Source organism: Diorhabda sublineata, chromosome 10 (genome assembly GCF_026230105.1).
Source record: "Diorhabda sublineata isolate icDioSubl1.1 chromosome 10, icDioSubl1.1, whole genome shotgun sequence".
Taxonomy (NCBI): Eukaryota; Metazoa; Arthropoda; class Insecta; order Coleoptera; family Chrysomelidae; genus Diorhabda; species Diorhabda sublineata.
Window position 1 is genome coordinate 19,622,197 of NC_079483.1, and position 21,913 is coordinate 19,644,109.

Below are 21,913 nucleotides of genomic sequence, written 5' to 3' on the forward strand. Positions count from 1 at the left end.
CCCGCCAAGAACAAATACGTACCGTGTGCAAAATCACGTGATCTATTACCACGGACTGTAAGTCGTGGGGATACAACGTTGCTGCATTATAAAATATTTTTAATAATTAACTGATTTTGTTTAAATTTATAAAACGTATAATAAACGTCGAATGCGTAACAACAAAAATTATTGTTTATAAAACAATAAACTTTATTATGGAATCCTTTTCATATTTATTCCAAATCAATTATCAAACGTGAACTTTTCACGTTACATAAATAGGGGATTGAAAATGTTACCTGTCGCGTGTAATTTAATTGATCGTTTCATTTTATCGATTCCGTTATTAAATATTACATTATATAATGAATTATACGAAAATTTCGTAACGTAAACTTGTCTATATACCAAATATTAACAAGTTTTTGTCTGATGTTAAAACTCATAAATCAGGGAGTTCGAATTTACCGCCAAATTTATATACAATAATTTTTTTCACGATTTGGCAACGCTGTATGAAGCGATAAATCCAATGTGAACGACTGCTTCTAACCTCGACCGCAGTCTCACATTTTATATTCGTAGCAAGTCACGGTTGTACAGTTTTTAAAATAATTTTGCTCAAATTTTTTAGTGTAGTACATCATACATAACGAGATAATATCCTAATTGAAGTTTTTGTTATAAATAGTTGATGTGTATCTATTTAGTGTTTTATATAATTGGGCAACCATTTTAAGTTTATCTTGAGTAAGTAGACGTAGTTTTTAATTTGATTAGCGAGGTAACGTAAAAAGTGGATCGGGAAAAAATGTGGAATAGGTTTTGTAGAGAAGTAAGGTTAGAAAACACTTGAATAGTATATATAGTTTGTCTCATTGTAGGTAATAACTATTGTTTTTTTAAGAAAACTTAGAATGTCTTTTTATAATTTGATCTGTCGAAAATTTACCATTTAAAATACTTTGAATACATAAAATTGACGATCAACATTTTATTTACACAATTCGTTCTCGATTTATTTGTCTTGGGTTTGTTCATTTCCCGTTATTTTTTCTTCAGTGTTGATTCAGGGAATTTAGTAACATTATCTTTGTTCGGTGAGGGTAATTTACAAGAATTGATATAAAAAAAGTTAATAAGATTCGAATGGTGATTATACAGGGGTTAGTTGAAAATTTGTTTATCTAAAAATGTTTATCTTCAATTAATTAATTAATATTTATTCCAATATCATGGTTTCTTCTTTTTTCTTCTTCTAGTCAACATCTTCGTTTGATTATTTATTTTATATTTCTTTCAATTCACTTTTTGTTTTTACTAATTTTAATTATTTTCTGTGTTTAATATAATTTTTAACAAAACGGTGTTTTTCGGAAATTATTAATAAAACAATGTACGTCTTTTTTATGCACATTATTTTTTTGATGTTACTCTACATTATTAAATGAAAGTCTAGTTAGTTTATCAAACGAAAATATCAACTTACAACGTATATACAAACCTTTTAGAAGTTGTTTTGAAAATAATTCTAGAACCTTGTTTATATATCATGAATATCGAATTTGATACGGTGCAAAATATATAAAATAACAAAATAATTTTGAATATAAGATTTATAATTGTTATTCAATATACAGTAGTGAATAAAAAATCAACACATTATGATCCCCAACCACCCTTTTTATTGTAATTAGGGGTAACTGACCTTTATGAAAGCAACCAAGCATTCTACCTGGAAACTGACATTACATCGATTAGAAATTGCACCTTCACAGGTATTCAAGTCAAATAAACACGAGGAGTGTCAGAAGAGGACTTAAGGCAACCAAATTGAACTACAGCCCATCGAGCAAGGCTAGAAAACACGTTAATTGAATCGACGAACATCGGGGTGTCGCTCTTGTCTTAGACTAAAGCGGAATTTATCTGGTAGCTGTAGAAGACTTAGAGAAAGATCGTGGAGGAGGTCTCCTGGATGGTTTGGGGAAGCAAAAATCGAGTTGGTTGGCTTCGAAATCGAAATCAGACCCTAAAAACTGTGCTAACTAAAGAATGGGATAGTATCGAATAAGATGTAGTAAAGAACTTTATTCAAACCATGGAAAAGGTGTTATTAAGGCAAAGAGATGGTACTTCCACTTATTGGACTCGATTCATTATGTGTAGTCCATTCGGAAGTGTTTTGGAGTCATATGTGAAATGATAAAACAATGTTTCACTCAATATACGACTGCTATTCCGAATGTAAGAAACGTACCCCAAATATCAGTCGGCGTACAGCAATTTTGACATAATAACATAAATGACAGTTGACTTGACACATACCCGCAGACGTTTTCCGAGTAAAATTATTGCGATAGACATAAGGTGCTTCCGGTGATATCGTTTTTTTATGGAAAAAACTGATTTATACCCGGTTCTCATTTACTTCCAAGAACATCGCGTCTAACGACTTTCATCTAGGTGTCAACGAACTTTTGTCTGTTTAAAACTCCAAAACAAATACAATTCACGGATTTGTGCCGACGTTTTTCTATTAATAATAATAATTAAACATCCAATTAACACCTATTCGGAATGTTTTCTATTTATTTGGTTATTTATCGGTGTAATAAAAACTTTCCGCGTATATCAACAACTAGTTATTGACGCAATGCTAACACAATGTTTAGTTAGCGATAAGAAAACTCGTAATAATTAGAAAAACGCGTATACACCACCTGTTCGATACCTGTGTCAAATTTTCAAATTGTACACCGTATCTCATCAATTTTTCGAAATGTAGAATACAAACGTTCCGATAGTAAAATTTGAGAATTTCGTAGGATCGTGTCGAGCAACGCGCGGTGATTCAATACTTGAAAGTTTAAAGTTGTAATACCTCAAATAGGCTCTAAAAAAATTTTAATTTCATGTATCCATCCAGCGTTTGATGTTTATAGATGATAATTGTATAGTTTAACCTCAATTTTTCGATTCTATCTTCTGTCTGGACATTTTTGTCCTGGTAGGGACATTCCAACAACCTTGTGGTGTGGTTTTTTGGTCTTGGGTAACAAATTTGGGCGCGAATGCATCCACCTGTCTACCTCGAACCATTCCATCTCCAAGTGCCCGGATTTCATAAATTTTTGGGTTATTATCGTTATGGGCAGGTAGTGATCAATTCGTTTTGACTTTTGGTGATGAAACACCATCTGGAACTACCGTTTTTTGATATTTATCTGGAATCGATCGTGGTCGTAGATAAATTTCGTGAAGGCCGTTCAAAATCGACCGGGAAACATCGATGGTGTGCATACACTAATGTCGCAATTGATATACCGCAAGATTGGGCACGGATTCGGCTTTGCCAGAAGTAGGAATCGGATCGCGGAAGAGGAATCATTCTCCACCACGACGTGTCGGGTAAAAACGAATTGTTGGATCATCTCCAGTTGTTTGTTTCAAAAATATCGAGGTCGACGTTTTTCTACAAACCTCGATCGAAACGGAAAAGATAGACCGAAAGACACAGTGAAAAGTTACAAACGACGGAATTGAGATTTCTCCAGATAATTTAGAACCTGTAGAACAATAAATCAATTAAGATGGTTCGGGAATGTGAAAAATATGAGTGGATTACGTGAAGAACGACAAATAGAGGAAGACCTGGATGGACGAAATCGATGAAGCGATTGAGGATGATCTGGCAAAGATACGAAACGTTGCACATCCGTAGCCGTAGGTCTGGGATTTTTGAATAACGAGACTGGTTACGAAAAAGGGTTTTATTATAAGAATTATTGTACATTCGAATGTTTCCCTCGGCACACACCTTTCCATACGTTTTTCCCATTAATCCAAACGGTGCTGGAAGTCCTCTTTGGTGTGGGCCTCTAGCAGCTGTAGTTTACCGCTTCCATCGACTCAAATCGGGTCCCTCCCAAAGCAGTTTTTATCTTCGGATACAAAAAAAAGTCGCGCGGTGCCAAATCTGGTGGATACGGCTTCTTGCAACAATTTATAGCGCTCAGTCGAAGTTTTTTTTTTTTTCGGTGTAACGAGATATTGATACGTTAATCCTGTTTTTGATCACACGCAAAATTTTTGAATTTGTTCTATATATTTCGTAGCAATTTTTATTTTTTTTATCGTATTGATGATCTTTTAATCTATTTTTTCAATGCTGCGATGAAAACCTATATAAAATATCCAAAATTAAAGAAAATAAAAAAATTCCGGTACCAAATTATCGAATTCCGTTGGAGGAAAGCCAAAAAATGCCTCCCACTTAACTATTTCTCGTTTGGGGTGTTTTAAAGACAGGTGTAATAATTTATTAATTTGAAACGACCTTGCGAGGTATTGTTTATACCGATCAATAATTATATCGATCCCACATAAATATTTCGCTTCATAAACATCGAAACAATGAAAGGATTCCAAGGAAATTGATAGTATGAAGTGAATGTGGGTATGGTTGAATTAAATCTTTGTTAATACCCGATTGACTCATTAATATTTTTTTATCGATATAATTCTTATATCATCATCATGACCTGAATGCGAAATTTCAATCGCCAACCTTCGGTAAATGCGTTTTGAAATTGAAGGTCGTTCGTAGATTTTTTAACACCCATTATAAAACTTTTTTTTTTTTGTTTTAATTCAACCTCGTTCCTCGTTTGTTAATTTTATAGAGTAGGAAAATTTGAATTGAGTTTTTTGAATTATAATGCAATTGGTTTTAAAATAATTGACTAAATCTAAATATAAATCTTATAAAATGTCGGATTTTGTCGTAGTTTTGAAATTTTTTATAAATATTAATGAATAATTTCAAGTATTTCTCAATTTCCCTACATTTCCGACAAAAATTAATGATCTGACAACAGTGTAATGAAATTAGGATTATTTCGAGACACTTGGAGGTCGAAAATGTCCCAGAAAATTCGTTTTTCTCAATAGTTTTGGTACTTTTTGCAATTTTTCATAAATTTAAGTATGTCCCTACATTTCCGAAGAAAAATTAATGATTTGACAACAGTGTAATGAAATTAGGATTATTTCAAGACACTTGGAGGTCGAAAATGTCCCAGAAAGTGGCGTTTTTCTTAATAGTTCTGGTACTTTTTCTCCAATTTTTCATGAATTTAAGTATTTCCCTACATTTCCGATGCAAAGGAATGATCTGACAACACTGTAATGGAATTAGAAATATTTAAAGGCACTTGGAGGTCGAAAATGGCGTTTTTCTTAATAGTTTTCGTACTTTTTGCAATTTTTCATAAATTTAAGTATGTCCCTACATTTCCGATGAAAAATTAATGATCTGACAACAGTGTAATGATATTAGAAATATTTCAAGACACTTGGAGGTCGAAAATGTCCCAGAAAATGGCGTTGTTCTTAAATAGTTTTGGTACTTTTTCCAATTTTTCATGAATTCAAGTATTTCCCTACATTTCCGATGCAAAGGAATGATCTGACAACACTGTAATGGAATTAGAAATATTTAAAGGCACTTGGAGGTCGAAAATGTCCTAGAAAATGGCGTTTTTTTTAATAGTTTTATACGTTTTCCAATTTTTTCATAAATTTAAGTGTTTTCCTACATTTCCGATAAAAAAATAATGATCTGACAACAGTGTAATGGGTTTAGGAATATTTTAGACACTTAGAAGTCCAAAAAAATCCCAGAAAATGACGTTTTTCTCAATAGTTTTGGTACTTTTTCCAATTTTTCATGAATTTAAGTATTTCCCTACATTTCCGATAAAAAGGAATGATCTGACAACACTGTAATGGAATTAGGAATATTTGAAAACATTTAGGAGGTCGAAAATATACCAGAAAATGACGTTTTTCTTCATAGTTTCAGTACTTTTCCAATTTTTCATTTATTCAAGTATTTGTTAATTTCCCTACATTTCCGATAAAAAATTAATGATCTGACAACAGTGTAATGGAATTAGGAATATCTGAAGACACTTGAAAGTCGAAATTATCCCAGAAAATGGGGTTTTTCGTCATAATTTTAGTACTTTCCCCAATTTTTCTTAAATTTAAGTATTTGTTAATTTCTCTACATTTCCGATAAAAAAAAATTATGATCTGACAACCTTGTAATGAGATTAGGAATATTTCAAGACACTTAGAAATCCAAAAAAAAATCCCAGAAAATGGCGTTTTTCGTCATAGTTTTAGTACTTTTTCCAATTTTTCATATATTCAAGTATTTCTTAATTTCCCTATATTTCCGATGAAATAATGATCTGACAACAGTGTAATGAGATTAGGAATATTTCAAGACACTTAGAAGTCCAAAAAATCCCAGAAAATGGCATTTTTCGTCATAGTTTTAGTACTTTTTCCAGTTTTTCATATATTCAAGTATTTCTTAATTTCCCTACATTTCCGATCAAAAATTAATGATCTGACGACAGTGTAATGAGATTAGGAATATTTCAAGACACTTAGAAATCTAAAAAAAATCCCAGAAAATGGCGTTTTTCTTCATAGTATTAGTAATTTTTCATAAATTTAAGTTGCCTTTAAGTTTCCTTACATTTCCGATAAAAATAATGATCCGACAACTGTGTAATAAAGTTATTACAAGTCCCTTAAAAAGCGAAAATGTATGAAAACTAATAGTGCAGTCGTTTTTGAAATACGAATCACATATGAAATGATATTTGTCCTCGACCATTTTCCAAATTTCCAAAGAATTTATTGAATAAATAATAATAAAGCAATAAAATCTACCAAAAAAAAAAAAAATCGATTTGATTCGATTTAAATCTATTTCTACGGAATGAAATATTTACATTTTACGTATTACGCGCTTGTCATTTGGATTGTAGCCACTTGATGTAGTGGCCTCAAGAAACGATGAATCAGATTCATCGGTATGCGGTGTCGTAGAGTGGGGCCAGCAACAAGTGTTTCCATTTCCAATTCGTATACCCGCAGATCGCACGATCTAATTGTTGAATAACGCACTAATAGAAGTTCTTTTGATTATGTTTTATCGAGGTATTTGAAACTTGGAGTGTTTTCCTAGTTTTCCGCTATTTCATTTTCAGGTAGAGTAGCCATGAAGCGAGGAGCTGACGCCGACATGGGTTCCCCGCAAAAAAGATCACGTAGAGGCGATGAAGAAGTTCGTTTACTTATTCCCAGCAAGGTAAATTATATTAGGATCCGGAATGTTTTAGAAATTTTTAGTATTATATAAATATAAATTTGGCAACAGTGTTATAATTCGGTAGTTTACTAATTCCGGGAGAATCAAAAATAGTTTTGGAAATAATCGACTCGAACTATAAGTGCATGACGTTTTTTGTTTTAATTATTTTTCGAATTTTCTGAAAATTCAGCGAATAGTTTTATATATCTATTGATTTACCTAAAAAAATAATGATCTGACAACATTGTATTAACATATTGCTAGATCGAAAACGAATTAAAATAGTGCAGTCATTTTTTGAATAATTGATATCCCCTCCACATATAAATCTTGAATTTTCCCTACATTTCAAGGAAAACTATAGATTTGGCAACGATGTTCTAAAAAAAATCTATTCTCTGCTTTTTCTATTAATTTGATGGGTAGTTTTCGATTTTCCCTACATTTCCAGAAAAACTAGAGATTTGGCAACGATGTTATAAGATTATGTTTGTTAAAAATCGCAAATATATCAAAATTGCAGCCCTTTAAAAAATAATTGATTCTTTTTGCACTTTTTTTTCAGTTTTTCTGTAAATAGTTTTTGAATTTCCCTACATTGCCTGAGCAACTGAAAATTTGGCAACTACCTTTATTAGATCGGTGATATTAAAAACCATAAACACATTTTTTGCGATTTAATTATTCTTAACATTTTCTTTATTTCCCTACATTTATAGTGAAAAAAAAATATCTGACAACAGTGTATTGGAATTGGGAATATTTTCGAACTCGTTACTACATCGAATGTATATAAAAATAATGGAAGTTGGTTTTCGAAATTCTAAATAATTCATTTAATTCGCAAACCATACATTTTGTCTTTTTTTTTTTTCACATTTGAAGAATAATATTTACGGTACTTTCAAAATTCCCCACTTTTACAGAAAAAAGAACGATCTGACAACAGTGTAATAGAATCGGTATTATAACGAAATGAACGCAGACATTTTCTAAACTGACTTTATCGACGTATGAAATACGATTTATAATCATTTTGAAAAAATTTTTGATCGATTTTAAGTGATTAAATTTTCTTAATATGATATTGGGGATTCGCCATTTTTCAAATATTTCGTGTCTCCGGGCCATTACCTCTTCTGATTCACGACATATTCTCGCAGTTTCCCGATAAAAATGTTGATTTCCCCGAAGAGAGTCACGCGACTCGATTGTCGAACAGTAAAATAGAAGACGAGAAAGGGGTAGAAAAAAAAATGATGAACAGTGCAGTAGAATTTATATTATTTATAGAATCGACGACGTCACACTCGGGAATACGAAGAGACACGCAGTCAAAAGTCTCTCAGAATTTCATATAGAAATTTAATTTGTAATAGTGCTTTCTTACATTTACAAGGTTGCCACTTCTATAGTTCGTCTCCTTCGAGACTAGATTATGTGAATTGAAAAAAAAAATTGTAAATAAACCGAATCAAATATGCAATGTTGTCAAATGTTGCCAAAAAGTTTTTTGTCAATTTTGACGTGTTGTCATTCTCAACTTTCAGGTTGCAGGGTCAATTATTGGTAAGGGAGGACAAAACATCACAAAATTGAGAAGCCAGGTCAGTATTTATAATATTTAGGTATTAAAATTTGCTATTTTATCCAAATATTGGAAAAAAAGGATTTAAATATAGAATTGGTTCAGAAAATAAAGACAAATCTTATTTGAATCGACTTATCACAAACCGTCAGACGTAACATAAAAAACTTTGACATTACACTGTTCTGAAGAGATCCAAATATATCGAAATCGGTCGATTAATTACGCTAATTCGCCTGTTTAAGACATTAATTTCGAAAAAAATTATATGAAAACTAAAACTCCATTAAAATATATTTGGCGTACCTCGTATTTCCATTAAATTTTATTTATCCGTAATAACCTGATTGATGGTTCACAATAGGATGTCGAAATGGCGTCTGGTTTTCACTAAAAACTTTAATACCACCGTTGTTTTTTTTTTCGTTTGGTGTTACACTGTGCTGAAGAGATCCAAATACATCGAAATCGGTCGATTAATTACGCTAATTCGCCTGTTTAAGACATTAATTTCGAAAAAAATTATGTGAAAACTAAAACTCCATTAAAATATATTTGGCGTACCTCGTATTTCCATTAAATTTTATTTATCCGTAATAACCTGATTGATGGTTCATAATAGGAAGTCGAAATGACGTCTGGTTTTCACTAAAAATTTCAATACCACCGTTACCTGTTGTTTCCGTTTGGTGTTACACTGTGCTGAAGAGATCCAAATACATCGAAACCGGTCGATTAATTACGCCAATTCGCCTGTTTAAGACATTAATTTCGAAAAAAAAAAGAAATGAAAATTAAATTTAGCCTGAAATATGTATATATACAGCGCCAACTGTATTGTGTTTCGCCAATAGCCATCATTTTTCCCCTTCTTTCGTTGGGGGCTGTTTTGTGCCTTTATTTATTTGCAATGGAGACAATAAAAGTTGGTCTATGTTTAGAAAACGAATCTTGTCTTTTACTGTTATAATAATATTTCCATTGATCTTCATTTACCTTGAGTATGAGTTGAATAACATGTTTGATGATTCTCAATAAAAATCCGAGATGGCGTTTATAATTTTAATACCACCGTTGTCCGATGTTTTTTTTTCTTTTTTCTCGTTTGGTGTTACACTGTGCTGAAGAGATCCAAATACATCGAAACCGGTCGATTAATTACGCCGATTCGCTTGTTTACGAAAATCATTTCGAAAAAAAAAGAAGTTGTAACTAAAATTACATGAAAATTCATATGAAGGGCCTCGTATTTCCATTGAAGTTTCTTTCATATTTATCTGCGAATATGGCTTGTATAACCTGATTGATGTTTCTCAATAGAAATCCGAGACGGTATTTGCTATCTACTTACAATTTTAATATCACCGTTGTCTGTTGTTTTTTTCCGTTTGGTGTTACACTGTGCTGAAGAGATCCAAATACATCGAAATCGGTCGGCTTCCTATTTTATTAAAGGAAATAACTTTTTCATACTTTCTTGAATATGGACGAGGTTTCATAAACACGTACCGACATCTTTCTTACTAAATATAAAATAAAATCTTAATTTTCCTGTCTCGTTTAAAAACCAAAGTATTAAACAAAAAGAGAAGCTTTAGAAAGATCACGAACGAATCTTGATCAATGAAAAATGGAGGAAACACGCAGGTGCAGAGTTTTAGATCTCCAGTGTTGCCATATCGCTTGATTTAACGTCATTCACCGAAATTTATTGTAGCAGAAATTGTACTTTATCTACTGAACCAAATCTGTTAACATTAACAGTACAGATAATTTTTGATTGTCTATACAAAACAATGATTCTTCCATTTTGTCCATAATTACTAATTTTTCTTTGCTTATATTTATTTTATCGTTTCTTTTCATATATCAAAGGACGTAGGTACATTTTTCTCGACAGGAATTTGTTCTGTACCGCTTCGTAATTTGACCCACTACTTTTAGAACAGACCCTGTATTTTTTCAAAAAGCGAAGATGTTTTCGTAAAAAATAACAAAATTTTTTGGCTACGTTCCTTTTTTCAAATAAATTTAACACGAGGCTTATCGAGAATTAGATTTGTTGTAAAATTTAATTTATACAGGTCCGTACTCGTAATAATTTATCTGTACTGTTGATTATTTAATGGGCTCCTTTCATTTTATTAATTAGGTTGAATACATTTCTAAAATTAAAGATTATAAATAATTTTTAAGTTTTAGATTTTGGTGTTCGTTCCGCGCTGATAAATATCAGTTTTTTTTGTTTTAGTTACTAATAGTTAAAAAATAAACTTTATCTTAACAGGCTTGATTATGTTTAGAATATATCAGGAGTACCGTTGGTACTAATCCCGAATTTCAGCTTTAGGGTGCTTCTTAGATCGACCATCCGAAAAATGTTTTTGACGAATCGCATTTGAATTTCGTTCGATAAAAACCAAAACACAAATATCCCCCGAAGATTTGGCACACGATCTAGTTCCCTAGAAGAAACCGAAGATAGTTCACGTGCGATTATCAAATGTAACATGACGGTCGATCTAAATCGAAGCACCCCCATATTCAACCAATAAAAGTTAACTAATGTCTTCTGTCCCTGGCCGTGATGTCCACCCTGTGTCCAACTCCGACTGATTCCACCATTTTGTTGCCATTGCCGTGAACTACAACAACCATCTACAGTACAAAGCATCCATTACTGTCCCTGATTGCCCGGGCCCCGAACGGTAAACACTTTAATAAAAATCTCTTTTTAGTTGTGCTCACCCCGGCCCTGGTTGCACTGCAAATACAAAATTTCAATTTATTGTGTTCCTCCATTCGATTTTAATAGAAATGTTTCCGGAGTGGGATTGTGGCAAAATTAAACACACCAAAGTGTACTAACCCTAATATATTAATTAAACTTTGTACATTTTCGTGTTTAATTTTGCCACAATCCCACTACGAAAACTCTAATAATATAGCTGGCAAAAATCGGAAAATAACGTTTGATAAAATGGAGCGCTGTAAACAAATTAATTACGAAATTATCATTTGTTGGAACATATTTTACATATTATGAAATTTATTATTGAAATTTAATCTTGTGTCCTTTTTTTTTTTTAAATACAACCCTTATAAACGAGTGGTGCAACCAGCATTAAGCCGGATTGTCCGCTAGGTGGCAATACAGGTTCCCATATTTTAGTCTAGTCTTAATATCGATCAAAAATTTTTTCAAATGTGAATCAATTTGAATTTATTTAAATTATTTCAATATAAAGTAATCGGTTTTTTTTTTAACAAATTTCAAATTGAGTCACATGAATGAAAAATTTATATTTCCATTACGAATTGGCAAATTTTTACATTTTCCTTGCAGGTTATACAATAATGGTACTTGTGGTTTTATTTTTTTGGAAAACTTTTAAATAAATTTTTGCCGATCAGGTTCAAGTAAATTATTTTTTAAAAATAAATATTTCCTGTATTTAACGAGTTCAAAATTCGATGAGGTAAAACTTATTTTTGAGAAATGCCCTGAAATGTATTAGAATTATTAAAAAATAACGTTGCTACGAGGGGAAATACAAAAGTTGTCTTCAAATTTTTTACATATTAAGTTTCGTTGAAATATCTGTTTTTACAACTAATTTGGAAAACAAATCATTTCCCACTTTAAGAAGCAGTTGTTCCAAAAAAAATCAGTGTGAACAAAATCGGGTTATTGGGTTGGTCATTACGTGATTTTCAACTCAATTTTTGACTATATACACTGCCATCCAATATTGGAGAAAAATACAAAAAATTAGTTTCGGAAAAGTTCAATACGAATAAAATCGGGTTATTAGGATGGCCATTACGAGATTTTCAACTCATTTCCAATCTAGATACACTTCCATCTATTATTCGAAAGAAATACGAAATTAATAGTGGAAAACTGTCTTGGAAAAGTTCAATGTGGATTAAATCGGGTTATTGGGTTGGTCATTACGTGATTTTCAACTCAATTTTTGACTATATACACTGCCATCCAATATTGGAGAAAAATACAAAAAATTAGTTTCGGAAAAGTTCAATACGAATAAAATCGGGTTATTAGGATGGCCATTACGTGATTTTCAACTCATTTCCAATCTAGATACACTTCCATCTATTATTCGAAAGAAATACGAAATTAATAGTGGAAAACTGTCTTGGAAAAGTTCAATGTGGATTAAATCGGGTTATTGGGTTGGTCATTACGTGATTTTCAACTCAATTTTTGACTATATACACTGCCATCCAATATTGGAGAAAAATACAAAAAATTAGTTTCGGAAAAGTTCAATACGAATAAAATCGGGTTATTAGGATGGCCATTACGAGATTTTCAACTCATTTCCAATCTAGATACACTTCCATCTATTATTCGAAAGAAATACGAAATTAATAGTGGAAAACTGTCTTGGAAAAGTTCAATGTGGATTAAATCGGGTTATTGGGTTGGTCATTACGTGATTTTCAACTCAATTTTTGACTATATACACTGCCATCCAATATTGGAGAAAAATACAAAAAATTAGTTTCGGAAAAGTTCAATACGAATAAAATCGGGTTATTAGGATGGCCATTACGTGATTTTCAACTCATTTCCAATCTAGATACACTGCCATCTATTATTCGAAAGAAATACGAAATTAATAGTGGAAAACTGTCTTGGAAAAGGTCAATGTGGATTAAATCGGGTTATTGGGTTGGTCATTACGTGATTTTCAACTCAATTTTTGACTATATACACTGCCATCCAATATTGGAGAAAAATACAAAAAATTAGTTTCGGAAAAGTTCAATATGAATAAAATCGGGTTATTAGGATGGCCATTACGTGATTTTCAACTCATTTCCAATCTAGATACACTGCCATCTATTATTCGAAAGAAATACGAAATTAATAGTGAAAAACTGTCTTGGAAAAATTTAATGTGGATTAAATCGGGTTATTGGGTTGGTCATTACGTGATTTTCAACTCAATTTTTGACTATATACACTGCCATCCAATATTGGAGAAAAATACAAAAAATTAGTTTCGGAAAAGTTCAATACGAATAAAATCGGGTTATTAGGATGGCCATTACGTGATTTTCAACTCATTTCCAATCTAGATACACTGCCATCTATTATTCGAAAGAAATACGAAATTAATAGTGGAAAACTGTCTTGGAAAAGTTCAATGTGGATTAAATCGGGTTATTGGGTTGGTCATTACGTAATTTAAAACCTTTTAAAAAAGAAATTATTCCTCACAACGGAGAAGACGAATTTTGAAATACAGTACCATATACAGTATACTACATACTCAAACGTCTCTATATTTTCTCTAACGGTGAATTGAGGTATCGAATTTTTTTTTAATATGCTTGCTTCCGTGTCCAACGTGAGTCGTCTTGCTCTAATGGTTGTGTCACTATTATTTAACGGTATTTTTGGTACATTTCAAAGTATATGTCTCGAAAAAATTTAGTAGGACAAAAATCGAAAATATTTTAAAACCGTATTTCGTTATTACAAAATGTTATTCTTGGAAATTAGCTCCAAATAAATTTTTTGCCTCTATAAAATGATCCTTCGTCGATTTCCCAAAATTTTTCTAGTGAGACATGCCACATTAGTTGCGTGGACTTCTTCACAATTCCATTTTACTCGAAATTTCTATCAAATAAATACAAAAACTTTTCTTGGAAACCTCGTACCACCTCAATTTCCAACAATTAACCGACCCAGATTAAACTAAAGTCTGTTTACAGGCTTCTAACGCTGTCTTCGGACATGGATTCCGTCTGCAACATCGTTAATGACGTTGTACCCAACTTGGAAGAAGTAAGTCCAATATATAACGAGGGTTGTTCATAAAATAAGATCCCCTAAAGACCTGCGGGCTCTGGAAACAAAGCTTAGCTCGCTTCCACCCTGTTTCCGCCTCTGCGAGCTGTCCGCAACATTAATTCTTGTCGTGGTGGTAGCTCTGAAAGACGAAGACTCCATTTTATTGTTTCACCACATGCGTTTCTCTGATGGAAACGGTTGGGGACCCCAGCGGGATGGTCCTTGAGGTCAGCAAGTTGGTAATTCGCGTTTCGAGATGACCGATCAGGACATGTCGAGATTTGTGATTAGAGGAAGATCTGGGAATCTTATTTTATGGACAAACCCCGTACATTTTTATCACACCTTGTATATTTAATAGTTCTAATAGTCGAATATTTATAATAACGCCGGTTTTTCGAGCCTTCTAAAAATAAACGGCTCGAAGGACCAAATAATGTTATGTGGCGCGTTAATAAAAAATACGCGGCTCGAAGGACCAGGTGATGTTATATATTATCGAAGATTGAGGGTTAATATGAAATATTTTTCAAGAACGGGGCCAGTATCAATGGAAACGAATTAGATTTGCGAATGATGATTCATCAGAGTCAAGCTGGATGCGTCATCGGAAAGGGAGGACAAAAAATCAAAGAAATACGCGAGGTAAGAAATTTTTTTTGTTTTTCGAAAATTTTTATCTTTTTTTCATGCCCCGTATAATAAATATTAGCTGATGGGAAACGTTGCGCGAAATTTCTCAATGTGACTTTTTTTTCTCGATTGAGAAAATTTGATCGATTTAATCCGCTAACCAACCGGATAAATTGACGAGGTTTTCGTAACGATACGATTGGATTTGTTACGTTTCCACACGGATTATTCACATTTTTTTTGAAATTTCAACGAGAATATTCGGTTTCGAAATTTTTGTTTCTAATTATATCATTTGTATAAATATTTTAAAAACACTATTCACTTATTTATATTTTACGTGCACTTATCACTAATTTATATTTTTGATACGCGAATAACAATTTTCATTTTACATGCATTATTCACTAATTCATAATCTACATACACTTTTCCCTTGTCACTAATTTGTAATTTACGTGCACTTTTCACTAATCACTAATTTATTTCTAAAAACACTATTTACTAATTTATAATTTACGTGCACTTTTCACTAATCACTAATTTATATTTTAGATCCACGAATAATAACTTTTATTCGACATACACTATTCACTTATTTATATTTTACGTGCACTTTTCACTAATTTTTAAAAACATTATTCACTAATTTATAGTGTACATGCACTTTTTTTTTCTAAAAACACTATTTACTAACTTATAATTTACGTGCCCTTTTCACTAATCACTAATTTATTTCTAAAAACACTATTAACTAATTTATAGTGTACATGCACTTTTTTTTCTAAAAACACTATTTACTAACTTATAATTTACGTGCCCTTTTCACTAATCACTAATTTATTTCTAAAAACACTATTAACTAATTTATAATGTACGTGCACTTTTCACTAATCACTAATTTATTTCAAAAAACACTATTTACTAATTTATAATTTACGTGCACTTTTCACTAATCACTAATTTATTTCAAAAAAACACTATTTACTAATTTATAATTTACGTGCCCTTTTCACTAATCACTAATTTATTTCTAAAAACACTATTAACTAATTTATAATGTACGTGCACTTTTCACTAATCACTAATTTATATTTTACGAACATGTTTTCTGCTCGTTATTTCCCGTACTAACTGAAAACTATCAATCAGTTTACTAACAAAATCTCTGGACTCTTCTCGTATTTATATTTCTAACGCCAAGTGATTTTTAGAATTTTTTTGCAAAATCGACAAAACTAATCGCAATGTTCTGAGATTATTTTAAATTCGACGCGGGGAGGTTCAAAAATAATATTTACATAACCTTATTAAAATCAAGTGTCAGTGACGTAATCCGGTTCGTAATTTAAAAAAAAAATAAAACAAAAAGGGGAGATCGAAAGATCTTTACAATAGAGTAGAAAAGCGCCAGAATCGTCCCGAAATAAATAATCTATGGAATAATACGAGTCGTGGGAAAAAAGTTCCATTCCGCCATTAAAAAGAAATGCGTATTTAACTAAATACACGCATAATTTTTTATTTTTACGTTTATTTGAAGTTTAGTAGCCCGAAAACATCAGGATTATTCTCAAAAAGTTTCCGTTTTACTACATTTTAATTTACAAAAATAGAATAGGAAATTGGAAACATTTCAATACCCCCTTGTATAATTCGTTCTACCCGTAATTACGTCGTGCTTATGGAATCGAAGAAAATAACGATGATGACCTCGATATTCGACTTTGATTTATATCATTTATAATAACCAATCAATAAATTCGACTTTGCACACAAACCTTTTTTTGTATCGCCCCTCGTATATCAACATCTTTTTATCGATTCCAATTTAATTTTTTTCGTATTCCGAATTTACCCAACTGCCTCGTAACATTGGCAGGTGGAACGGAAAGTGGACAGGTGAGTGACGACGGTAAAACGTACGCGTCCCGTAGGCTGATGTCCCCCTTATGTCTGTACACGGGATCGCGTGTGGAGTCAGGCAGGCGCGCCTCCGCCGACCCCCTAATCAATACCAGCTGCGGGCGCCTTCTCATAACAGCGATGTCTAATTTAACTCAAATTTCCCTCAATATCCCTACAATCTATTCACTAATATTTATAAATATTCCCAATTCCCGTTAACGAAAGAAGAAAAAAAAAAACAATTCATAAATGATAAATAAACACTGTAAAGTGAAATAAATTTGTAGAGTACGTCGAACTTTTCATAACAATTTATGCAGTTTTAATAATTTGGCAACGTGGCGCACCTTGTTGGCTTTCCTCGTGCCAACCTTTCTAGTCTCACTGTAACCCGTACCTCGCGATGACGTTACTTTGTACGATGGGGTCTATATCCGGAAAAAAATTATTAAATTAAAATCGTACAACATTTTGTTTTGTACGTGATTGAGGTTAGGTCAGGTTTTAATTGTGATAATTATTTGGAAACATCCGTCAAAAGTTTATTCTTAATTAGGTATACGTGAAAGTTTCGATTGCGTGTTTTATTTTAATAATTAATTGTCTTAAACTTGAAAATTAATGGTCCAAAACGGAAATGGATGCGGTATTTCGTCCACAAGTACAAGGTTAGATTTACTAAGTTATGTAAATTACGTCATTATTATTGTTATTTCACTTTTTTTACAGAATCTTTATTTTGAGAAATTTTTATACGAGGTTGTCTAAAAAATATCGATAAATTTTTTTCTTTTTATTATTTTAAATTTTAATCCATTTTAAATTCACGTATTTTCCTGTACTATAAACAAGAATCATGATGTATACGAGGGAGGATCCAAAAATATTCGGATTTACTTTAAAAAAACAATTTAATTTCGAATATAACAAAATAATGTTCATTACATTTTTGTAATCATCTGAAAAATTCACTAATCACTAAAAATGATAAATTTCATTGAATCTGAGCTCTTTATGAATAATAAAAAAAAGTCACATGGAACCGTATCAGGCTAATATGTGATCCAAAAACTGGAAATAAATTGAGATAATTGTATGTGTGTTAGGAAGATTTTTCTCGATATTTTTAGAGTTTGGAACATTTTCTTTCAATATTATTTTCGTTTCAAACATTTTCTTTGATAATCGATGGTCATCTACAACTAGATTTGTCATCGAATCATTTTTAAATCGTGCAAACCCCTCGTATATAGGAAATTCTCTTACACACTAAAAAAATTTCACAGTTGCACATTGCAATTGGCTGAATGGGTAAAATATTAGATGTCTTGCGGAAGTTATCTAAAGCTTTGTTCACGCAAATGCTTTTCCGGTTACTATTAGATCCTCCAAACTACAATAAAAGTTTTTTATTTCTGTTATTTCCATTTATAATAAAGCTCTGTTTCCTCGAATGCTATTCCGTCTGTCATTGGGTTCCTCAAAGTACAATAAAATTTTTATTTCTGTCAAAACTAAAGCCTTGTTCACGCGATGCTATTCTAGGTCGTTATTGGGTTCTCCAAAGTACAATAAAATTTTTATTTCTGTCAAAACTAAAACCTTGTTCACGCGATGCCATTCTAGGTCGTTATTGAGTTCTCCAAAGTACAATAAAATTTTTATTTCTGTCAAAACTAAAGCCTTGTTCACGCGATGGCATTCTAGGTCGTTATTGGGTTCTCCAAAGTACAATAAAATTTTTATTTCTGTCAAAACTAAAGCCTTGTTCACGCGATGGCATTCTAGGTCGTTATTGGGTTCTCCAAAGTACAATAAAATTTTTATTTCTGTCAAAACTAAAGCCTTGTTCACGCGATGCCATTCTAGGTCGTTATTGAGTTCTCCAAAGTACAATAAAATTTTTATTTCTGTCAAAACTAAAGCCTTGTTCACGCGATGGCATTCTAGGTCGTTATTGGGTTCTCCAAAGTACAATAAAATTTTTATTTCTGTCAAAACTAAAACCTTGTTCACGCGATGCCATTCTAGGTCGTTATTGGGTTCTCCAAAGTACAATAAAATTTTTATTTCTGTCAAAACTAAAGCCTTGTTCACGCGATGCCATTCTAGGTCGTTATTGGGTTCTCCAAAGTACAATAAAATTTTTATTTCTGTCAAAACTAAAGCCTTGTTCACGCGATGCCATTCTAGGTCGTTATTGGGTTCTCCAAAGTACAATAAAATTTTTATTTCTGTCAAAACTAAAACCTTGTTCACGCGATGCCATTCTAGGTCGTTATTGAGTTCTCCAAAGTACAATAAAATTTTTATTTCTGTCAAAACTAAAGCCTTGTTCACGCGATGGCATTCTAGGTCGTTATTGGGTTCTCCAAAGTACAATAAAATTTTTATTTCTGTCAAAACTAAAGCCTTGTTCACGCGATGGCATTCTAGGTCGTTATTGGGTTCTCCAAAGTACAATAAAATTTTTATTTCTGTCAAAACTAAAGCCTTGTTCACGCGATGCCATTCTAGGTCGTTATTGGGTTCTCCAAAGTACAATAAAATTTTTATTTCTGTCAAAACTAAAGCCTTGTTCACGCGATGCTATTCTAGGTCGTTATTGGGTTCTCCAAAGTACAATAAAATTTTTATTTCTGTCAAAACTAAAGCCTTGTTCACGCGATGCCATTCTAGGTCGTTATTGGGTTCTCCAAAGTACAATAAGAATTTCTTATTTGTGTTAATACTAAAGCTCTGGTCACACGATGCTTATCGTGCTCACGCAATGGCTATTCCGGTTCTCCACAGTATAATGGAAAAAAATATATTTCTATTAATTTTAGAGTATGTTGAGACCTCCAAAATACAATAACTTTTTTTATTTCTTTAGATTTTGAAGCTGTTCTGTTGTTATTTGGCTTCCCCGAAGTATAAAGCCCTGTTCACGCGATGCTATACCGATTATTACTTTTTTTATTTTTCTTGTGGGTTTTTTTCCAATTATCGCATACGTTGTTTTTTCGTTATTTCAGAAAACCGGAGCCCGGATCAAAATTTACGCGAATTTGGCTCCGCAAAGCACAGATCGTGTCGTCAAGATAACAGGGGAACCCGCAAAATGCATCGAAACAATCAGAGAGGTTTTGACTCTAATTAAACAGGTAAATATCCGTTTTTGTTTTTATTGATTTGTTGAATTTTTTGAGTTTTTTCGATTTTTAGAGTCCAATTAAAGGAGCCGTGAACCCTTACGACCCCCACAATTACGATGAGGTATACGCAGATCAATACGGAGGTTGGGGTAACCCGGGAGGCGGTGGATTCGGAAACCGCAGAGACAACGACGGTCCTAGGGGTAATATGAGAGATGACGGCGGTCGATTCGGACCTAGGGGACCGATGAATCGAGGTGGAAATCGCGATGGAGGATTCGGAGGGTAAATATCAAAGAAAAAAAATCCTTTTTCTTATATATATATATATACATAATATATTTTGTAGTTTTGGTAATCGTAGCGGTATGGGACCGGGAAATCGTTTCGGAGGCGGTAACCGAGATTCTTTTGGAGGAGATCGTGATTTCGGAGGTCGCGATAATTTCGGAGGCGGTGGAGGCTCCTTTGGATCCAGAGGAGGTAATAAATATTTAAGTCCTTACTAAAATCGTTCGGGAAAAGTCCAGGAGATCTTCTTCGGTGGTCCGTAAAATAAACAAATGTATTAATTAATTAATATTGTTTTTGGAACAGTTTTTTTAAACAATTAGAAATAAATATTTTTTTTTAGATTAAAAATTGTTTATTATTTTAATTTTTATTCTGATTTAACCTTTTTATTTTTCATGGGAAATGTGAGTTTTTTTTGGGATACGGTGACTTCTTCGACTAAATATTTCTATATCGGTTCCTCCTAAAATCCCTTAACAATTGATTCTTCAGCCATCCTCAAGTTATTTAGATCAGAAATAATCTTTCTAAACATTTTTTTTTCTCCATTAAAATAATCTCGAAACTAAAAATTTGGGAAGTCTAACCTAAAAATTGAAACATTGAGGTTAATTTTTTTCATTTTTTCTTTGGAAATATTGTAAACTTTGATCATGGATCATCGAATAAGTGAAATTTTCACCGAAGAAGATCCCAAGGACGTAATTCTAAGTGTTTCTTCAATTTTGTTAAATCTAGACGGTGATGAAACTACTTTTTCAGGAGGTTTGTATAATTATTTTATTCAATAACAATTGTTTATTTTTCATTTTTTACAAATTAATGGACGTGAAAATCATTTTATTGTACACTTTTATAGGAAAATAAACTCAGGTATTCCATTTTAGTTCTAAACTATAGCTTTTAATGGTTGTGAATTTTTCCCATTATAAATTCATAAACATAAAAACCAGTGGTTCTCAATTTTTTTCTCAAAAATACCCTTAAAAATCTCCAACAGTCTGAGTTTTCTCATTATAAGCCATAAAACCAGTGGCTCTCAATAGTTTTGAAGATTTAAAGCACAAAACCAAGTTGATACTCAATTTTTTCCTCATTAAAAATCGTTAATCGGATGAATTCTGAATTTTTCCTCAAAAATGGACTTGAAAATCATAAGCAATTGATTTTATCCCATTATAAGTGATCAAACCAGCGGCTCCAAATTTTTTTTTGAAGTAAACAGCCACAAAAACTAGTTTCCACTCAATTTGGTTCCAACAATAGATTCAAAAACCTGCGATTCTCAATTTTTTAAATAAATAAACGTATAAATCGTTAGCAGACGTAGTTTTGTCATTATCAGTTATAAAACCAGTGGTTCTCAA

General features: G+C 32.1%; 1 protein-coding gene across 1 annotated transcript in view; it reads left to right on the top strand.

Annotated features, from left to right (window-relative positions):
- Positions 1–495: 495 nt before the first annotated feature.
- The window catches only part of LOC130449975 (heterogeneous nuclear ribonucleoprotein K), a 32,979-nt gene continuing 11,561 nt past the window's right edge, over positions 496–21,913 (top strand). The window contains exons 1-9 of the mRNA XM_056788115.1: positions 496–732; positions 7,053–7,153; positions 8,707–8,763; positions 11,409–11,452; positions 14,496–14,568; positions 15,109–15,219; positions 20,133–20,261; positions 20,323–20,537; positions 20,602–20,735. Of these exons, the coding sequence (XP_056644093.1) occupies positions 7,064–7,153; positions 8,707–8,763; positions 11,409–11,452; positions 14,496–14,568; positions 15,109–15,219; positions 20,133–20,261; positions 20,323–20,537; positions 20,602–20,735 (853 nt within the window). The 5' untranslated portion in view covers positions 496–732; positions 7,053–7,063. The remainder of the gene's footprint in view (positions 733–7,052; positions 7,154–8,706; positions 8,764–11,408; positions 11,453–14,495; positions 14,569–15,108; positions 15,220–20,132; positions 20,262–20,322; positions 20,538–20,601; positions 20,736–21,913) is intronic.